General features: G+C 43.4%; 1 protein-coding gene across 3 annotated transcripts in view; it reads right to left on the bottom strand.

Annotated features, from left to right (window-relative positions):
• Positions 1–22,103, bottom strand: part of tbck (TBC1 domain containing kinase) — a 224,598-nt gene that overhangs the window by 82,761 nt on the left and 119,734 nt on the right. For all 3 annotated transcript variants that reach the window (XM_038792700.1, XM_038792702.1, XM_038792701.1), the window contains exons 21-23: positions 22,060–22,096; positions 21,233–21,394; positions 8,468–8,643 (exon numbers count right to left, since the gene is read on the bottom strand). In XM_038792700.1, coding sequence (XP_038648628.1) covers positions 8,468–8,643; positions 21,233–21,394; positions 22,060–22,096 — 375 coding nt within the window. The remainder of the gene's footprint in view (positions 1–8,467; positions 8,644–21,232; positions 21,395–22,059; positions 22,097–22,103) is intronic.

Here is a 22,103-nt window from a genome sequence, read left to right as displayed (position 1 = left end):
TTGGGTAGGGTGTCAGCCGAGATGTAGATATTCATCCATAATTCACTTTGACAAATACACGAGAATGCTTGAGCCTTCATTTCTCTGGGAAGAAAGTTCTCAGCTTAGTTTACTTGGGAACACATTTTATCTTCCAATGGAAGCAATGAGACAGCAAAACCAGGTTCATAAAGTAAAGCGATCACCGATTATAAAAATCCAGCCAGTATGGGGTACAGCAGGGGACTGGAACCCCAAAAGATCGGCACCATGTACCTCCTCCCGCTTTATTCCACATGACATTGCAAAGATGTGCACAAGAAGGCAGGCAATGACATAGTGGTATCGTCACTAGTAATCCAGGTAAATGTTCTGGGGACCCGGGTTCAAACCCCATCACGGCAGATGGTCAAATTTGAATTCAATAAAAAATCTGGAATTAAAAATCTAATGACGACCATGAAACCATTGCCGATTGTCGTAAAAACCCACCTGGTTCACTAATGTCCTTCAGGGAAAGAAACCTGCCATCCTTACCGGGTCTGCGACTCCACACCCACACACCGATGCGGCTGACTCTTAACTGCCCCCTCTGGAATGGCCTAGCAAGCCACTCCGTTCAAGGGCAATTAGGGATGGGCAACAAATGCTGGCCTAGCCAGCGACGCCCACATCCCGAGAACAAACAAAAAAGGTGAATTGGCCATTCTAACTTGCCCCTTAGTGTCCAAAGGCTAGGTTGGGGTTATGGGAGAGTGGGCCTGGGTCAGGTCCTCATTCAGAGGGTCGGTGCCGATCCAATTGGCCGAGTGGCCTTCTTCTGCACTGTTGGGAATCTATGGATGGATTCTATGGACACGGTGGTTGGGGAAATGTACTGGATGTGGCCTAAAATTTTGCAAAGCACTGTACAAGCTACTAAAAGGGAGATTATAGGAGATGATTAAGGGATAGGGGGTGGGGTGGTACGGTGGTGGAGAACAGATAACAAAAATAGCTTGATCTGCCCGTCAACTAAAGTATGGTTAATCTGTAACCCAATCCAAACTCCCTTAGTCCCATATTCCTTAATACTTCTGGTTAAAGAAAGCCTACCAATCTGAGGTTTATAATTAATATAGTATCAACCACCACCGCAGCCCCACCACCCCCAAGCCACACACCCCACCCTATTTTCAGAAAGTAAGGTGCCTAGAATCACTCTCAATATTCCACGTGTGGTCTAGCCAGGGCTTTGTAGAACTGCGGCAAAACTGCATTCCCTGTGCACGTTAATTATTTGCAATTATTCGAAAGCTGTCATAGGGCACATTTTATTAAATCAAAATAACAACAGTAATAATACTCTGAATGGACGTGGACTCAGTGATTTGGAACAAGAGGGGGATTTGGGGGAACGGTTCACAGGGCACTGAAGGTTACACCTCACGTTGACAAGGCTATATTAAAAGCTAATCGAATTCTCCATTTAATTACAAGAGGCACAGAGTGTAAAATATCAGCGGTAATGAGAAGCCTGCATAGAACCTTAATAACACCATATTGTGTGGATTATTTAGCTTCACTGGAGGTGGGGGTGCACAGAGTTTGCTGGGGCGAGGCTGTCAGAGAGATTTTGAGCTGTGCTTAGTCAGTCATTCACTTTAAGAGCCAGCTTCTGACTACATTATTATCTTTCCCATCGAGACAAAGAACCTCAGTCGGTTCTCTGGTCAATCAGCTCACGTATTCAAACATAAAGAGCCGTGTTTATTTTCGAAAAGTGAGGCGCAAAGAAACAGGTCAAGGTTTTATTTCGTTTTAATCAAAAGAATGAAACTTGACAGGCTTGCGGCCGGATTAGAGGGCTGAGGTTTTCTCCTGGGGACGACATGTCAGAGTATTGTGATTACCACAACACTTGGTGCAAGATCTTTATCAACCTCCAGGACAGGAAAGCAACAATTCAATTTAACACCATATCCAAAGGGAAGCATATTTATCCTAACACGTCCGAGGTGGCATGGAAAGGTTAGCAATACAAGTGAGCTCAGATCCCTCGGGTCGGAAAATCCAGCAAGGAGAGGCCCAGGAATAAAATCTCAAGTAACGAGCAGTTTTATTAAACCCAGATCTTCAGTTCCCTGATGCCTACTCTACCACACAGAACTGCAGCTCATGCTGAAAATTAACTAAAATGCACACCAACATTGAGACTTCGCAGACGATATCTTCAGCACAGGCTCATTATAAAAAAAGAGTCTTTCTGATCAAAGAACTCTTCTGCAGCATACAGGAGCAAGGTTCTTCACACTGAAGTACTTGTCCAGCACCAATAATTCCCTGTAGAAGAGCTGTTCATTTGGCAACTGAAAAAGCTTTGATATTGTGAGAATGAGTGTTAACTTTAAAAATACTTTGGGGGAAATATTGTGTTATTCTGTAAAGAAGGCTGTCTGACTGTGTGCTGGTACGAATGATTTAATTAAGCTGGGAATGGGAACCTCATGTCTGGAAGAACTGAGGTAAAATAAATAAAGGTGCAAGTTGAATGTATTTGCAAGGAGACTTTCCTGGTCAAGTGCTTTGTAATTAAACAATCAAGGTTTAGAAATATGCATGAGGAGATACTTAGGAACCTGTTGCTTTCAGTTTTTCAATCTCTAAAGACTTTCACAGCTTGCAAAGGTTTCAGAAGTAAACGAGGGAAGGTTATTAAATGTTATTTGATTGTGGGGGCCATAGGTAAACATGAAAGATTTTTATATTTCGGAAACATAAGTTCAAGATGTGCTGAGAACAATAGGTGAAAGTTCACACGGATATTTAAGGAGGTAGGTTGATAGCTCAGTTGTTGTCTGTATGAAACCTTTGAGGAAGACCTGTTTGAAACAGCTCTGGGATGGGAGGAGAAGTGCAGTTTGAATCAGTCGCCCAGTCAAGCTGGGAAAGTCTTCAGGCTGTAAAAAGGCAGTCTTGTCCTGAAGTTTTGAATTTCCACAGCCAAGCGGAAGAGAGTTTGAGAGGTTGCGTGGCATGCCTTATTAAAGCAACAGTAGCTTTGCCTTGGGGTAATATAACTCGATTTTGTAAAGTTAAACATCTATCAGGGATTGTTGCCTGGAGGGAGTTTACATGTGGGTCTGATCAAGTAGCGAGTGCGTTTGGGGAATGCTTTGTAAGACTAATTTTAAATGTGTTGTTGCAATCTTGTGTGCTTAAGTTTTCTTTTCTTCTTGTTAATAAACCCTTTACTTTTAATTTTAATATTCCAGAAGTGTTCCTTGATTTTGTGCTGCTGAGATTAGAACTTTTTCTTCTCATTTTCAGAACATTAAAAACAAAATATATTACCGAGTAAGTAAAGTTTCCCTCTGGGATTTAGTTTGCTCAGCAATTAACATCTGCTGTGTAATCGACTGCAGGTAAAATCAAAGCCATAATAGCAGCTCTAATAAATATACACTGAAAAAATATACCGAAAGGGAGAATAAAAGCAAATAGTTGCCCAGTCACTTTTTGATGTTTTCACAGTTTTGGAGAAACTTCCTCACTTGGTGAGTTAGCACACTGTTGACCTATTTCTACACCTTATAGACAAATCCAGCACGAATGGAAAGGGTGCAAAAGTCTGACCTGCAATCTGTTACAGACAAATAATTAGCGGCCACAAGCCTAGAGTACAAAACCGACCAGAAATTATCTGCACAGTCAGGCAGATCACGAGGAGAGCTAATATGCAAAATCAAACCACAGGTGTATTCCCTGAAATGTGAGTTCAATTAAGTCACAGTCATGTGGCAAAGGAGAGGAAGCTTTAGACTGCAATTGGCCTCCATGTTATATTTGACTGGTCTCTGTACGATGCTGACAACGGTTGCCAAAGGTGGCGTGCGACGACTGGAAAACTTTAGAAATATTAGAATCTAAGTATCGGGCAATTTAAGGGTTAAAAGTTTGGGGTTGGAGTGTGTTTGATTGCAGGGGTCATGTTTGTTTAAAAATAATTCTGTTTTGCAGAGCCTGGGTGCTTGTAGCAGCCAGAAGGTGAAATTGACAAAGGAATGTGTTTTTCAGTCTGGGCTAATGGGCTGTGGTTTGACTGGGGAAGTCCCTGGGGAGTTAATGTGCTCTGCAGCATGCAGAGAGAAGTTGTTTTTTCAACTTGGGGAGACAAGGTCATTGCTGGGTGGAGTCAAGGAATGCTGAGACACATTTTGAAAAGCTTCAGAGAGGCAGTTTCTGAAGCACGCTTTGGAGAGAGGAGTTGAATTCTGATCTCCCACAGTAACACAGATTGAGAGCTGTATGTTCCTTTTCTTGTAGTTTAATTGGAAATTGAATAGTGATGTCAAAGGAGTAATTGTAAGCTGTTCTTTTTGGGTGTGAAGTTAGAAAAGTGAATATTGTATTCATAATAACCTCTAACTACCCCACTTGGTTAATAAACTCTTCCTAATGTTGGGGCTGGCGAGGGCTCAGACAGGTGTCTCACCCTTGCTCCAACTGAGGCAAATAAGTGGCCAACTAGTGACCACTTAAGGGCCATTTCCCTGCCAAGCCTTAACTTTGAGGCTGACAGGAGTCGGCGACGGGTATGGCGCAAGCCCGATCCCTAAAAACCTCCTTTTTCCTGGAATCCTTGGACTTGGGTGCCCAGCCCTGCAGTCTCTGGTTCTGCAGGACCGAGAGCTTCTTGCCAATTTGAGTGGGGGACGGAAGTGCTGCCTGCAACCTATTAATGCTCACGGGAGCAAAGGGCAGACGTTCTCGACCCCATCAACTCTTTGGCTGGCAAGATGGGAAATCCCGCCATCCTGCAAACCCTGGCCATGACCTCTATTTACCACCAGGGCAGCTGAAGAACTTAAATTCAGTAGGATAAAAGCAAATTACTGCGGATGCTGGAATCTGAAACGAAAGGGAAAATGCTGGAAAATCTCAGCAAGTCTGGCAGCATCTGGAGGGAGAGAAAAGAGCTAACGTTTCGAGTCCGATGGCTCTTTGTCAGAGCCTAGCCTATAGCTGACTCAAACCCAGAGAAATGTGACCGACTCTCGACTGCCCTCTGAGATGGACTAGCAAACCAGACAGTTGTTAAGAAGTCAGCTCAACCACAGCTTCTCAGGGGAAATTAGGGATTGGGAATAAATGTCTTGCCGGTGCTGACCCCATCCTGTGAATGAATAAAGAGACTCAAGTGTTTATTCTAAGAAGTGATCATGATACGGTTTTAAGCTCTAGTGTCTTTGGAGGTGCACGTAGAAAAGCATTGGATTCTTGGGTTGCAACATGGGTTTGTTTTTCTTTCCAAATGCAATCTAGATGGATTGCTTTGAAATCGATCATGCAACTCTAATGCCAGAAAGGTTGTGCATCTAGAGACAACAAATCTGCTGATTTTTTTCCATCCTGCTCTTTTGAATAGGTGAAGGGAAACTGGTCAATGAAGGGCCCTTAACGCTACCTGCCTCAAGCTATGGACAGATGGAAATCAAGGCGTTTATAACAGAACAGCCATGTACGGAAACCAAATTTTGCAACAGCTAGAAGGATGATTAATTATTTTTAATAATAATCTTTATTATTGTCACAAGCAGGCTTACATTAGCATTGCAATGAGGTTACTGTCAAAATCCCCGCGTCGCCACATTCCGGCGCCTGTTCGGCTACACTGTGGGAGAATTCAGAATGTCCAATTCACCCAACAAGCACGTCTTTCGGGACTTGTGGGATGGAAACCAGAGCGCCCGGAGGAAACCCACGCAGACATGGTGAGAACGTGCAGACTCCGCACAGACAGTGACCCAAGCCAGAATCGAACCCGGGACCCTGGCGCTGTGAAGCAACAGTGCAACCACTGTGCTACCGTGCCGCCTTTACATCAAATTTGGCAGCACGGTAGCTCAGCAGTTCTGCAGGGCCGAGATGTGCTGGCCAATTTGACTGAGGGACAGAAGGGGAGGGAAAGTGAAACTTTATTTTAAGCTCTAAAGAAAAATAAACAATCCTAACAGACCACTGTGCCAAGAGTTTAGGTAGTGCAATCAAGGCTGAACGATTTCTTAACCCTGCACTGGGGAATTTTTAATGTGTGCGCCGTTCCAGTAACAGTCAGCGTTGAACATTCAGCTCAAACCTGTTGGAGAAAGATTGTAAAAGGCAATGCCTGAAATAAAAGTTTACTTTTTTTTTGTTGCAACTGAAGGCAGGTTTGTGACTTGGATTCACTAAATGTGACTTTTTGTGCTCATTCAGAAGGTAAGGCGTTTCCACTTTGGCAACGCTGTCCCTTTAATCATCCTTCCATGACATTACATTAACGACTATTGAGAGTAGAGTGTGAGCGACATTCTGAGCTCACAAAGACAATTAGGCTTGTATATTGAACACTGAAGATTAAGGGGTGATCTATTTGAGGTGCTTCTAATATTTTTAGAGCAAAGGATAGGATAGTTTGAAGGCTTGCCAATGTTGGGCAAGACCGGAACAAGGGGGCATAACTTCAACATTAAAGCCAGGCTGGTCAGGGGTGACATGAGGAAGCACTTCCTCAGACACAGGGTAGTGAGATTTTGGAATTCACTCCACTAAATAGTTCTGAGGATTAGTTCAAAACTAAGATTGATAGATTTTTGTTAGGTGTGATTAATAAGGGTTACGGAACTAAGGTGGGTAAAAAGGAGTACAGATGAAGATTAGCCATGATCTTGGAAGCCAGAACTGGCTTGAGGGGCAGAATGGTCTCCCCCTGCTCATATTTTCCTATATAAATTCAAAGATCTTTAGTTTTCTTCCCCGCGGTTCCGTTATAAGGAAATGGTGGGGCAGTGGGGATTAGTCTTATATTTCCCTGATACAGAACTGGCACAGGCACGTGAGCCAAATGGCTTGCTTCTGCACTGCTGGCCTCTATCGTTCTATCTTGATGCATGATAATATTGAATACATCTAAAAATTTATACGACCCACTCCATTAGTCACCCAGTAAAGATTGGTTTTTAAAATAAATTTAGAGTGACCCAATTATTTTTTCCCCCCAATTAAGGGGCAATTTAGCATGGCTAATTCACCTACCCTGCACATCTTCTAGGTTGTGGGGGTGAAACCCACGCAGACACGGGGAGAATGTGCAAACTCCACACGGACAGTGACCCAGGGGCCGGGATTCGAACCCGGGTCCTCAGCGCCGTAGTCCCAGTGCTAACCACTGCGCCACCGTGCTGCCCTTCAATAAAGATTGTTGACTAGATGTTAAATTGGTATCACTGTCTCCAGGGAAATATTTCCCCAGTTGAACGCAATGATACCAAAAAGCAGACCAAAATACAGAAACAATTAAAGTTCATTAGACAGTTAATTGCTTCTCGGCCTTTTGGCTGAGCGTGAGGTTAAGTGTAATGCTGGATCTGGTATGTCTGCCCTGTGGGGTCCATGAACTGGATTCAATTTGAATTGGTTTTTGGAGCAGGCAAGGAGCTGGATTAGGGGTTTGGCCCTGTCCACACTCTGAACTCTGGCTTTGTAATTCTGACAAAGGAGTAATAAAAAAGAAGTTAATTAGACAGTTGATTCAACTAGGAATAGATTTTGTTCATTTAAATAGAACGGAGAGAGAGAGAGAGAGAGAGAGAGAGAGAGAGAGAGAGAGAGAGAGAGAGAGAGAGAGAGAGAGTGAGTGTGTCAGAGAGAGAGAGAGAGAGAGAGAGAGAGTGTGTGTCAGAGAGAGAGAGAGAGAGAGAGAGAGAGAGAGAGAGAGAGAGAGTGTGTGTCAGAGAGAATGTGAGAGTGAGAGAGTGAGAGAGTGAGAGTGTGAGAGAGTGTGAGTGCGAGAGTGAGAGTGCGAGTGAGAGAAAGTGAGAGAAAGTGAGAGAAAGTGAGAGAAAGTGAGAGAAAGTGAGAGAGAGTGAGAGAGAGTGAGAGTGAGTGAGAGAGAGAGAGGGAGAGGGAGGGAGGGTGGAGGATAGAGAGAGTGCATATTCATGCAGAATGTTTATTGACCATGTATAACTTGGCACTCAATGTTGATGGGAAGGTTCAGATCTATGAATTATATTACGTCCTTTCACTTAAAAATCTAGCTATTTAAAAGGCTTTCACCAAGGGTATATTCTGAATGGTGATAAACATGTTCAATGTATATATGTTGCTGTAAAACATTGATACTTACCTGCTGACTGAATCAAAGGAGTAATCAGCTGTTCGAATTGCACATAGAAAATTTATGCTACAGTTTTAAATGTAAGCTCCTTGCACAATCCTAAGTGCTAAAAGTACTCTCTGTATTTGTCACAGCCTTCAATAATAATAAACCAAAGATAATGTTTATATACTAAAAAATATGAAACGTACATAAGATGCTGCTCGCCATTTCATTGAAAGAGGGAAGACTCGCCTCCTCCTGCAGGAGTTAACAGAGACTGGAATTTGACCCGAGGGTTTTATGTTGACACTGAACCACTGCGCTCATAAAGCTACCCATTGGAAATGATGTTCCAGAACTACTCACAAGATCAGTCTTGGGAACGTCCTGATAGTCTGCAGAATAGTAGGATGAGGTTCGAGACACTCCATTGCTATCAGATGCAGGTTTAGGTGGTTGAGCGTGCTGTCTGTACGTAGCACTTTTGGGCGTCCAGCAGAAAAGATTGATAGACTCTCTAACACAACGCTCAATGTCAATTTCTGAAATCCAAACAAGTACATGAATTGATAATGATGAACTCAAAAAGCCAAGCTGTTCAACCCTGCCAGTTAGTACAACTCGTAGCATAAGGGGGCTCAGGCAGAGCAAGGGTTAATGTGATACTAGAGAATGGTGCCGCCCATGGTAGCAATGTAGAGTCACATGATGTAGATGGTGTGTGAAGGAGAAAGCACGGAGACAGCATCTATGCAGGGATGTATATAATTGTTTTACCAATAAACAGTTTATGTTCAACCGTACAAGTCTCCAGACCTCTTTGTGAGACACAACACAACTGTAATAATAATAATAATCTTTATTAGTGTCACAAGTAGGCTTATATTAACACTGCAATGAAGTTACTAAGAAAAGCCACTAGTCACCACATTCCGGCCCCTGTTCAGGTACACGGAGGGAGAATTCAGATTGTCCAATTCACCTAACAATCACGTCTTTCGGAACTTGTGGGAGGAAACTGGAGCACGCAGAAATGGGGAGAAGATGCAGACTCTGCACAGACAGTGACCCAAGCCGGGAATTGAAGCTGGGACCCTGGCGCTGTGAAGCAACAGTTCTAACCACTATGCTATTGTGCCTTATAACAATACCCAGCTGTCTATTTGCCTCACATGGAGGCATCGAGGTTTACAGCATGGAAATAGGCCATTCGGCCTAACTCGTCCATGCCGCCCAGTTTTTACCATTAAGCTAGTCCCAATTGCCCGCATTTGGCCATAACCTTTTATACTCATCTTACCCATACAACTGTCTAAATGCTTTTGAAAAGACAAAACTGTGCCCGCCTCTACTACTGCCACTGGCAGCTGGTTCCATACACTCACCACGCTGTGTATGAAAAACTTGCTCCTCTGGATCCTTCTGTATCTTTCCCCACTAATGGGTGAGAATAGAGAATAAAAAAAGACAATTCTGTCACTGATCTCTTCCAAGTTCACCGTGCACACGTCTCACTGCCTTTCAACAGGTGCATATTCGGAGTAGTGAGGAACTTGTTCATGGTATCAAACATTGCAAATTTTCCCACTGTTCTGAAATAAAGCAGTAACCTTCTATTTACATAGCAGATAACAACTGCATCTAAAAATCTATATGAGGCTGAATAATTTTAAGTGTTAAGCACCTCGCACAAACTATGCTGAGTGCTTAACTACACTCTGCATTGCATTTGTTACAGCCTTCTGACATTTGTATTTGCTAACAAATGGTGGAATATATTGCAAGCAAATAACTTTGCTAAAAATGTTGGCTGTCAGAGAACAAGTTGAAATATCATGGCGCCTGGAATGAGCATTTGGAAGATCAGAGAGAAAGGAAACTACAAGTCCCAGTGTACACTCTGAATTGATGGGAAACACGTGAGGTAGCACGGATCCCAATATATCTTGCACAATTTCATTCATGAGAATCATAGAATTTACAGTGCAGAAGGAGGCCATTTTGCCCATCGGGTCTGAACCAGCCCTCGGAAAGAGCAACCTACTTAACCCAAGCTTCTCCCGTAACCCAGTGACCCACCTACCCTTTTTGGACACTAAGGGACAGTTTTACCATGGCCAATCTACCTAACCTGCACATCTTTGGATTGTGGGAGGAAACTGGAGCACCCGGAAGAAACCCATGCGGACACGGGGAGAAAGTGAAAACTCCACATAGATAGTCACCCGAGGCAGGAATTGAACCCTGGAAATGTGAGGCTGCACTGTGCCACCATGACCCAAGCTGGAATCGAACCAGAGACCCTGCTGCTGTGAAGCAACTGTGCTAACGACTATGCTACCGTTCTGCCCATTTGATGCTGAAGAGGTAGAATTCCGAACGGACTACAGAAGATACAAAATGGATGCCACCTGATATAAAATGGACTCCGTCAATGTTCTTGACCCTATGTTATTACCAGTGTCTGCTGCTGAAGTAGTAAAGCTTTGTGCAAAAAAAGTGATCCACAACCAGATGCATCCGGAGAGACAATGAGCCGTTGGCAACCTTTGCCCAATGTCTGTATTCTTAGCTACTTGTAACTGACAAAGGGGTCTCAAATTAAGGAAATAGCAAGGAATGAGGAAGGACATGTTCAATGTGGCTGGACTATCGACCCCATGACTTTATGTAACCGTTATCTATGTAATGAATTGATCGGGTAAGGCAAACTGCCAATTAGAGGCTGTAGGAGCTAACTTGTAGCCATTTATGGCATTAAAGATGCATGTTATGAATTGAGACGCGAACAGAATTGATTGGGTGTAAATGCTAATGCAAACTAATTCCGCTTTCCTTCTGCATATTAACCCAGTGCGACCTCAGCTCAAGGTGAGAAAAGGTGCTGCACAGGCCATGGGGGACAAAGGCCTTTTCTCCCAGAGTTCTGAAAATTAATAAATTGTTTCTTTACTCACTCAAAGGTTTATTTGTGAATATTTCCACGTACAATGCTTCTCACCCAACCTATATCTCTCGGAGACCGTCCCCCACCCCACCCCTCCCACCCCCCCACAAATGCACTCTAAACTCTATCTCATGCCTGCATGTTTTTAAACACCTCAATCAAATCAGCCGCATTGTTTGAACAGAATTAAAGGGCTGACTTCCCAGGCAGGAATCTCATAGGATGTTCACATGTGGTTGCAAACTAGTTATTCTTAATTTTCGACCCGTGACTTGAAATGAAATGAAAAAATGAAATGAAAAATGAAAATCGCTTATTGTCACGAATAGGCTTCAATGAAGTTACTGTGAAAAGCCCCTAGTCGCCACATTCCAGCACCTGTCCGGGGAGGCTGGTACGGGAATCGAATCGTGCTGCTGGCCTGCTTGGTCTGCTTTAAAAGCCAGCGATTTAGCCGAGTGAGCTAAACCAGCCCCTGGTTTGCCCCAGACTTGACCAAAATCCTTCAGCCAGGTCACAAAATAATTGTTCTTTATCAAATTCCTTCTTTCTAGCGTTAGTTAGTTCAGTTGGCTAGATGACTACCGTGTGGTCCAGAATAACACCAACAGCTCAGGTTTGATTCTTGTTCTATCTGAGGCAGCAGGTGATGAACTGTGTATATCTGGTTTAAATATCCCCACAAAATCTTGGCTCAGTTGATAGCACTCCTGCGTCCGACTCACCACGTTTCGTGTTCAAGTCCCACTGCAGAGGCTTGAGCACAAAAACCTAACACTGAGGAAGTGCTGCAACTGTTGGGAGGAGTCATCTTTCCGATGAGACATCAAAAGGCCATGTCTGCCCTCTGAAATCCCACAGCACTAAATCAAGGAATAGAGGAATTGACCTGGTCAATGCTTATTCCTCAAACAATACCTAAAACTGGTGAGTTATCACATTGATGTTTGTGGGGCTGTGCTGTGTCCCAAAATGACTGATGCTTTTCCTATACTTTGACACTGGTTACACGTCAAAAGTACTTCTTACTGTAAATTGCTTTGGGATAGCCCAAGGTCATAACAGGAGCAATAGAAATAAAAACACAAGAATTCTACATCCTTAACACCAGCATCCACTGGGACTCCTTAGCAAATTCAACTAAGGCCAAGGAGCTCACAAGTCTGCAAGCAAAATGTATCAATTATTCTCATAATAGAATGAATACTATTAACAATACGCACTAAAATAGTGTGGATTGATCCCAGCTACTGTTAGTACCGGACAAGTCAGATCCCAGAGCAAAACCTGGCTTGATAGATTATCACTTTTATTTTCAGACACCATGGAGAACAATTACTGAACAAATTCACAGGAGCCTTCGGATGAACTTTTAAGACAAAGAATAAAAATATTATCAAAACAAGAAGCATCTCCCACCAGACAAGATTGGAAAGATCCCAATACAAGCACAAGACGACAATTAAAATTCCCAATACTCCTTTACCCCAGTAATATCTTTAGACACATAAATCAGTGAAGAGTTACCACTAACATGACATGAATGCACCTGGCCTGCGACTAGCATAGTTGAACACAGTTCTTTCCCAATGAATTTCAGAAAATTCACTTGATGCTTCTCACCCAACCTGTCCCTCTCCAAGACCTCCCCCACCCCCAAAAATAAAGTACTCTAAACTCTATCTCATGCCGGTGCGCTTTTAAACAACTCAATCAAATCAGCCCCTTTGTTTGAACAAAAGAAAGCTTTGCAGAATTAAAGGGCTGACTTCTCAGGCAGTAATCTCATACGGTGTCCACACAGTGGTTGCAAACCCGTGACTTGACTGAAATCCATTGTTAAGGTCACAAAATAATTGTTCTTTATCAAATTTCTTCCTCCTAACTTTTGTATATGCGACCCGACATCCCTAACATGTTTCAAATTCAAAACGTAGCTTCCCATCAGAGTTAGTTAGTTCAGTTGGCTAGACGACCAGCGTGTGGTCCAGAAAAACACCAGCAGCTCAGGTTCGATTCCTGTTCTATCTGAGGCAGGTTTGGGCCTAACTCCCTCGTCCTATCCCTGAGGGTGGCACCACCGCTCTGTTTAGCACAGGGCTAAATCGCTGGCTTTGAAAACAGACCAAGGCAGGCCAGCAGCACGGTTCGATTCCCGTAACAGCCTCCCCGAACAGGCGCCGGAATGTGGCGACTAGGGGTTTTTCACAGTAACTTCATTGAAGCCTACTCGTGGCAATAAGCGATTTTCATTTCATTTTCACCAGAAACTGCCAAAAAAACTGCTCAGAATGAAGCATCAGACAATAAGCCAGGACCTGCCTTCGGGTAGAACGTGATCAGTTACCCCATTGAACTGCTGAAAATCAAATCATTACGAAGAAATATGAGTAACACTCCCCCCACCCCCACATTCCCCCTTCCCAATCATCAAACTAATTATCAATTTGCCTCGTACACACGGCAACCTCAAAACAAGTGGAAAGACCTGGTCCAATCAAGAACTTCATTTTTTATTTTGCAAAATAATCACAAACTAATTGTTGAAGATGCATAACTTGGTTGAGACATTCGCTCAAGCAAACTTTTGCTCAAATCTTCAGATATGAAAGGAATTACATTTTAAATAAAAAGAAACTGAAGATAGATAAATACTTAGGCGCAACAAAAACCTGTGGTTTTCAAATCCCTTGGGGCAAGTGCAACCATAATAAGGATGACTGGCGAAATAAAGGCAGCCACATCATGTATCCACAAGTGTAAAGCATGAATGATTGTACAAAGGAATTTCTGCTCCGGGTGAAATAGCATTAGTCATATTCTGGGACCACGCTTCAGGCAGCAGCCACGTACAACAAATTACCTGGGTATTTGCACCAAGTGACAGACGTTGGCTGCAAGCCGCACCCAAAGGGAGATACAGGTGCTATTATGCTGCTCTCTGCACCTCAGCCATTACCGATAAAGCGAGCTTCGTCACGCTGCTAATAAATATTTTGTCAAGAGGAAATTAAACAAAGAAGGGAGATTTGCTTTACCGTGCTCTGGCTGCTGCACCGAAAGCACGATTAAGCAACGAGAAGGTCTGCATGCAGATTTGGCCAAGAAGGGTACATCCAAAGAATCAGTGAAGTGCCACTGAAATGGACTTCAACCAGACAGGAGCAAAGCTGTGCTATTAGTAAGCTCAGGAGATAAAGCCGAGCAAAATTATGTTGTTCTCACAGCCGGTCTTGCAGGTAGTCTCCCTGTGCTCTCTTTTCCATCACCCTCACATCCCCACAACAGTCCACACAGAATGGAAACTGGAGCTTCATTCCTCAAGCTTACATTAAGAAGAGGAACGTGAATATGCTACTGTGCTGACTTGAATTGAACTGAACTCAGTAAGGCCAAGTGAACTGAAAACAAACTCACCTTTTGAGCAGAATTTTGAGTGTGCGCAGGTAGAACATAGAACTTACAGCAGAAGGAGGCCATTCGACCCATTGTGGCTGCACCGAACCACTTAAGCCCTCACATCCACCCTATCCCCGTAACCCAATAACCCCATCTAACCTTTTTGGTCACTAAGGGCCAATCATGGCCAATCCACCTAACCTGCACACCTTTGGACTGTGGGAGGAAACCAGAGCACCCGGAGGAAACCCATGCAGACACGGGGAGAACGTGTAGACTCCACACAGACAATGACTCAGCAGGGAATCGAACTAGGGTACATTTCTTTTATCCATAAGCTAAATAAATCAAGTGAAATTGCTGGATGACTTTTATTATTTGGAAACTCATTACTCTCGATTTTCCTTCTTTCCTGGATTTTCTCCCCTGATCCTGGGATACAGCACAACAGCACCTATACTTCCTCAGGAAACTAAAGAAATTCTGCATGTCCACACTGACTCTTACCAACGTTTATAGATGCACCATAGGAAGCATCCTATCTGGCTGCATCACAGCCTGATATGGCAACTGCTCGGCCCAAGACCACAAGAAACTTCAGAGTCACGAACACAGCCCAGTCCATCACACAAACCCGCCTCCCATCCATTGACTCCATCTACACCTCCTGCTGCCTGGGGAAAGCGGGCAGCATAATCAAAGACCCCTCCCACCCGGCGTACTCACTCTTCCAACTTCTTCCATCGGGCAGGAGATACAAAAGTCTGAGAACACGCACAAACAGACTCAAAAACAGCTTCTTCCCCACTGTTACCAGACTCCTAAACGTCCCTCTTATGGACTGACCTCATTTACACTACACCCTGTATGCTTCACATGATGCCGGTGTTTATGTAGTTACGTTGCATACCTTGTGTTGTCCTATTATGTATTTTCTTTCCTTTTCTTTTCATGTACTTAAAGATCTGTTTTCTGCTCGCAGAAAAATACTTTTCACTGTACCTCGGTACACGTGACAATAAAGAATCTAATCCAGTTGCATGGCACTAGTCGCTTTCTGTTACATTGCCCAGATGGTCCTCCTGTTTGCATTGCCTTCGGATCGCAGTGCTCGCAGGCTATTCCCGGTCTGGGATCACTCCTCACAACCACCTTCCACAAGCACATTCCAGTTAGAATCAATGCTTTCCGTAATCACAAACAGGAACCCGGACAGATTTATGGTCCCCTCCTTTGCCCAGAGGCAGCGAAACCAATTCCAGTGCCCCAAGTTGAGGGCTAATTAACCACAATTTCTGGGATCCTCTTTGTCTACCGGGCTCCGTTCCACATTGGGTGGTGGACTTACTGGAGGCAGCACCGATTCCCACCAGTGTTCTGGAAGTGAAGTGGAAGATAAAAGTAGTACAATCACATGGGAACTCAAACTATACAAACCACCACGTTCCTGCCTCGGGTCTGCTGGTGGACTTGAGAGTTACAAAGAACACTTCAGAGAGAACACAACGGAACTGTGTTGCTGAAAGATATACGAAAGAGGCAGTTGCTTCTTCCGCTTGATTTCCGATCTTGAAAGCTATTCTGTCCTTAAAAACTAGAACATTCACATGAGCAGCTGCATCCAACTGTACCCTGAAGCAGGGATAAAAAGCTGTGTTGATACTATTGCATCCGCAATGCAGGTTATCTTTACTCATCTCAACTAGAGTTAAGGGCATGATCCAGATGCAATTCTCCATGGTTAAACACGTTTTCACATTTGACAATAAAACGTCCAAAACCGTGAACTTTGTACAACAGAGTTCCATAACTCTTTACTTGTATAGAAACCATTAAAACAAGCACTGGGTTTCTGGTCTGGCCGAGAAGCTGTTCCAATCACGTCAAATCATTCCTAACTTCGAGTTCCTTTCCGGAGGGATAAACGGATACAGGTACGGTACCTCAAGCCTGGCCATCAGAAAACTGGCGGCGTCTGAAAAACAGGCAGTCCTTTTTTAAATAAAAGGGGGCCATGCGCGGATTTTAAATGGGTGTTCAATGGCCTGTTCTAGTTGCTGCTGCACTGGCGCGGCGGCTTGCCGGCTTTGCACGCCAGGCGTTTAGAGTGGCTCAGTGATCCTGGGCCCCGCCTGACACAGCTCAGAAAAACGCAGGGAATTCTTGCATCTGCATGGCTTTGCCAGCCTGCCATTTCTCCCACTCTGGGTGGTTGGAGATGTGGCAGAGACGGCTGAACTCGCCCAGGAAGAACAAAAGCCTCTTACCAGAATTCAGCGAGGTAGAATATTCAGCTATGCATCGTACAGGACAAAATGCCTATTCTTGCGACACGATTGAGTTCTGATGCCATTAAGACCACCCAAATAAAAGCCCACAGGCTTCATCGCACTGAATTCCCCAAAACCTTTAAGTTTCGTGGGGACTGGTTGCCTTCTTGCAGCTGGTCCAAGTTAGTTCAAAGAAAGCTATTACAGAGCACTGTACAATCTTGCATGAACACATATAAAGAAACACAAATAGTTCTCAGTTACAACCGTTTTTAACGACGTTTCAGTTTGATTGATCTTTTCTTATTTCAAACAGGGTGCTCTGATGTAGGTAAGTGGGGGAGGCATGAAAGCTTCGTTAAATCCCACATGTGAGAAGTTAATTAATAACAGCAGAGGCATGGACGTTAACCTGAAGTGATTTGCAATCATGTCATTCGGTTTTCATGTGCGCTCAATTCACTGAATTAAAGGGTTCCGATTCGCCCGCCAAAATCAGCAAGTTCCGAAATCTGGCATGGGCTCGGTCTCAAAGATGCCCGTTCTGAGACACATGACTTGAACCTTCTGGCATAAAAGGTGAGCATGTAGGAGCTACCATACAAACAGCACTCCGGTACAACATAATAAGCGGCATAATGTCTGAGCGCCCTATTCTCCACTTGCCCTTTGCTGGTGGCACTATTCTCAGCTTGGACAGGCAGCACTCCGTATCAAGTTCAAACCTCAATCCAGACCTTAAGCACATTGTTTACACTGATACATCAGTGCAGCATACAGTCCCGAGGGGGTTCTACACTGCCAAGGGGTGCTATCTTTCAGACAAGGCATTAAACTGAGGCCCCTGATGGCCTGGTCAGCTGAAGGATCCCATGGTGATATTCCGAGAGTGTTCTGGGGGGCATTTATCCCTCAACCATCATCATCAAAACAGCCATTTTTCTCATTTGCTTGACTCACACTGAGCTTTCCACCCTCCATCACAAAGGTCTGGAACATGTCCCACTCTGTCTCTGCCTCAACCAGTTTGTGAGCCACTTGTTTTCTCACCCTCAAACCAGACAACCCGTGTGAAGAGATCTGCCATGCGGATCTAGTGAAGTCTTGCAACACTAAAACTCAGTAGAAATTTGAGTTAAATGTCTCGGATGCAAATAAGAATCTTTTATTGCCTCCACTTGATTACAGTTGAGAGAAACTTAAATCTATTCTCAATAAAATCCGGCTAGCAAAAGGACTTAAAGAGAAGTAACTTATAAACAATTTAACTTTCAAAATAATACAGAAACGGTTTCTTGCTTACGGCAAAACAGCTTGCATGAACGTCAAAAGTTAGAATGGAAAAGTGAAAATATCAAAATAGAGATAGTGAATAGTTAGATTAAAGTATAGAGTGATCCCGGAATAAAGATGGCCGTACGGACCATCATGATTAAGGAGAATTTTATCAGTCTGAAGCCATCTGTCTACACCTCGATGTCATCCTAATTGGTTTGGGTGAGAATCAAATACATTTGATTCGATGGTTAACTGTCAATCCTCAATGTGCAACATAAGTTCTGAATGTTTCATGTTTGAATATTTGTCTATGCTATGGAATGCGATTTTGTGCTATTATCAAGACTGGTTTTTACTGGTTTTCTGCTGACTTTGCTTTATCCACTTTCTGGACAATGGTGCCTTCATATTGCTATGGTACTTACTTGACCTTGATCTTGATTACTGGTACAGCTTATTTCTTAATGTCAAACCGGCTTTGAAAATCTGTTTATTAGAACAATAGCTTGTCCTAACCTTTCTAATGCCGGTTTCCTTCCTCCACTCCCCGCAATCTTCAGCTCATCCCAAAAATCCTGGTGCTTGTATCCTATCCTTTATCGGGACTCAGGCTCACTCAACTCCTCTGCCCCGCTAATCTACATTTTCTCCCACTGTTTGCAACACTCAAAACTTCAAATTCTCAACCTGTTAAACCGCCCCATGTCCTTGCCTCTTATCACTGTTGTAACCCCCCCCCCCCCACCCCGAGACATATAACTTACCCCTCTCTAGAATTTCACATTCCTTTGATCAGGTGTGCAGCCCAAGACTCCTGCTAAGATCTCTTGCTCTCATTGTTGCATCTTGTTTGATTATGCCTCAGTGAAGCACACGGAGATGTTTTTCTATGTTAGCAATGGTTCCATGGTAATCATTAAACATCCGCCATGGTGAGATTGGAACCCGGGTCCCCAGATCTTGTTCTGGATCTGGATTTACTGGGCCAGTGACAATACCTCCCCTTAATGGCATTTCAAAAGTACTCAAGACTGTAAAGCACTTTGAGATGTCCAGTAGACTGTAAGGCACTCTGGGAATGCAAGTGCCTCTTTTCTTTTCAAATGCATTTTTGAAGGAGGGTTTCAAATTTATTTAAATGGGTCCAGCTTGAGGAACCAGCTAATTTTTCCTGTGTTCCCATAAACTGCACATCATTTAAAGTGGAACCTCATCTGAGAAATAGTTTTAGTTCACCACTTCCCTGATATTCTTGAGAACCACATTCTGCACAGTTACTGGGAAGTATGGATTGTTACGATTCAGAAACATCTACAGACTGATATTGCTCAGTCTTCTGTCCCGTACCAATTTTGATTCATACTGCTTTAGTTGCATCACGTAGCAATTAGTGAGTCACCTGACCAAATACCTTTTGAAAATCTACATACACAACATCCACTACCTTGCCTTTAACAATTCACTGTGTTAATGTCTCAAAAGGAACTCCACTAAATTTCCCAGACTTCTTGTCTTTAAAAAAAATAAAAATTTAGAGTACCCAATTCATTTTTTCCAATTAAGGGACAATTTAGCGTGGTCAATCCACCTACCCTGCACATCTTTGGGTTGTAGGGGCACACACAGGGAGAATGTGCAAACTCGACACGGACAGTGACCCAGAGCCGGGATTGGACCTGGGACCTCAGCGCTCAGCACAGTGGTTAGCGCTGTTGCCTCACAGCATCAAGGTCCAAAGTTTGAGTCCCAGCTTGGGTCACTGTCTGTGCGGAGTCTGCATGTTCTCGCTGTGGATGCGTGGGTTTCCTCCGGGTGCTCCGGTTTCTTCCGACAAGTCCCAAAAGAAGTGCTTATTAGGTAATTTGGGCATTCTGAATTCTCCCTCAGTGTACTCGAACAGGCGCCGGAATGTGGTGACTAGGGGCTTTTCACAGTAACCTCATTGCAGTGTTAATATAAGCCTACTTGTGACAATAAAGATTATTATTATAACTTCTTGGAGAGAGAGGTGATATTGTCAACACGATGATTCTCCAGCATGGCTCCCAGGTGACATACGCCTGCTCCTGAAACATTTCCTTTCTACAAACAACTTAAACCAGATAATAGAGCATGATGGCTTATTGATCTGATGCCTTGTGCTTTCTTATGGCAGGTGGCAAGGCCGAATCTGAAAATATTTGTGTTCGCCCTCCTCACTCGAGCCTTTACCTGGGAAAAGCACAGCAATTTAAAATAAGATTCAGCTGGCTGTTTTCTCTCAAAGAGTACGATTGTCTCTTTTGACAAGGAAGGTAGAGCCCAATTCACATGGGGCTGAATGGAATTAATTGAAATGTATAAGATTTTGAGAAGGTTTGGTGTGGGAAACTAGGGGGCATGGTCGAAGGATAAGGAGATGGACATTTTGGACTGAGGCGATAAGAATTTATTTTCAGTCAGAGGGATGAGTGTCTGGAATTTTCTACCTCAGAAGGCCGTAGATGCTCAATTGCTAAGTCCATTCAAGACTGAGATCACTAGGTTTTTGGAATCTTAGAGAACCCAGGGCTTTGGGCCGATCAAGTAACCTGTACAAAGTCGGTGTGTAACCCGGTGCAAAAGGTATGTCACCCCCCCGACCCCCCATAAGGCAGACTACTTTCAGTCACTGCGTGTTTCCAACTGCAAGCTCAGGTGCATAGAAAGAGGAGGTTTGCCACTGGAAACAGCAGTTTGTCATGAAGCGGGGTAGTGTTTAGAAAGGGTCCAAATAATAGCATTCCTAGTTTCTACCCCATAAAGTACATTACAAAACAGCAGGCAGCACAGAAAGTTTGCGGAGCCACGACATTTATAAATAATAACAAAAAACTGGATGGGAAGAGGTGAATGTTTTTCACTCGCATGATTCCCTATTAGGCGAAATAAATTATACCAGAATTAACAGTACATAAAGCACAAAATTACAATTAATAATTGCCCCAATAACCTTGCGTTGGCCTTCGATAACAACGCATCTAAAGCTAAAAGTCCTACTGAAAATTCACCATTAAAACATGTGTTCAGATCCAACTGCAGTCAGTGGTCTGGATACCCAGACATTATAAATCAACAAAATTGAAGCCAGTAGTGCCACATTAAAACTGCAAAGTTGACGAAACTCAATGTAACCAAGTTTTTGACGGTGTACATGTGCATATGGGATAGCGTGCGCGGAGATGCTTTTCCTAGGGGCCATTCGCTAGGGGTCCTTACCTGGTAAGTCTGAAAACAGCAGAATGCATTCATTGAATCCATTGGCCAGTAGCCTGTCGCGTAACTGTTGCAGAATAGCTACCCCAATACAGAATGGGAACGAAGAATTGCCCAACAGTAGTGTGTCCCACAGGTGAAAGATCTTGTGCAAAGGGAACACATCTGTAAAAACAGTCACAGAGATAGACAGCTTCAGCAACTACAACGTACATTTGGTGAGGAAACAGCGTTACGTTTCTCATACTAAATTTGATTAAAAATTGTCTTGAAAAGATTTATCCCGGCAACATAATGTTGGTAACTAAAAATTATTTGGAAAATTATTTTTGTTGGTTCTGTTATACTTCTAATACTCGTTTGAGAGTAATGTTATCTGGGAGAAAAACAAATTTGGTTAGTGGCAAATTAAACCCATTTCATTGATGCACGAAAACCAGCTGAATCAGAAGCATGATCAAGCCAGATCCACCACAATAGAAAGTAACAGCAGTTAGCGAGTTACAGAAAATGGGTACCATTTCTTGTCAAAACTTGTACAGAGCTGGTCCATTACAATACCTTTCTATGCAATTATTTCTTACAAACTATTTGCACTTTCAGAGCAATAGCCCAAGTTGTGACCCTTATTTATTTTAACTCAACTGTCTTAAAGAGGCAAATTGCTGCTTGGTTTTGGGAATGAGTGTGCCTGTTAGAGACATCAATCAGCTAAGATTTTTGCCCTCGAGTCTTTTTTTTAAATATGCATATGTATATTGACTTGGCACTTAAAATTCAGAGAAGAAATCAGTGGAAACATTTGTCAGATAAATATTAGTACGACTCACGTGTAAACATTGTGAGAAACCATGGAATGGCATAAAGCTGAAAA

Source organism: Scyliorhinus canicula, chromosome 3 (assembly GCF_902713615.1).
Source record: "Scyliorhinus canicula chromosome 3, sScyCan1.1, whole genome shotgun sequence".
NCBI lineage: Eukaryota > Metazoa > Chordata > Chondrichthyes > Carcharhiniformes > Scyliorhinidae > Scyliorhinus > Scyliorhinus canicula.
The sequence above is the reverse complement of the archived record's forward strand: the minus strand, read 5'-3'. Positions and strand labels throughout refer to the sequence as shown.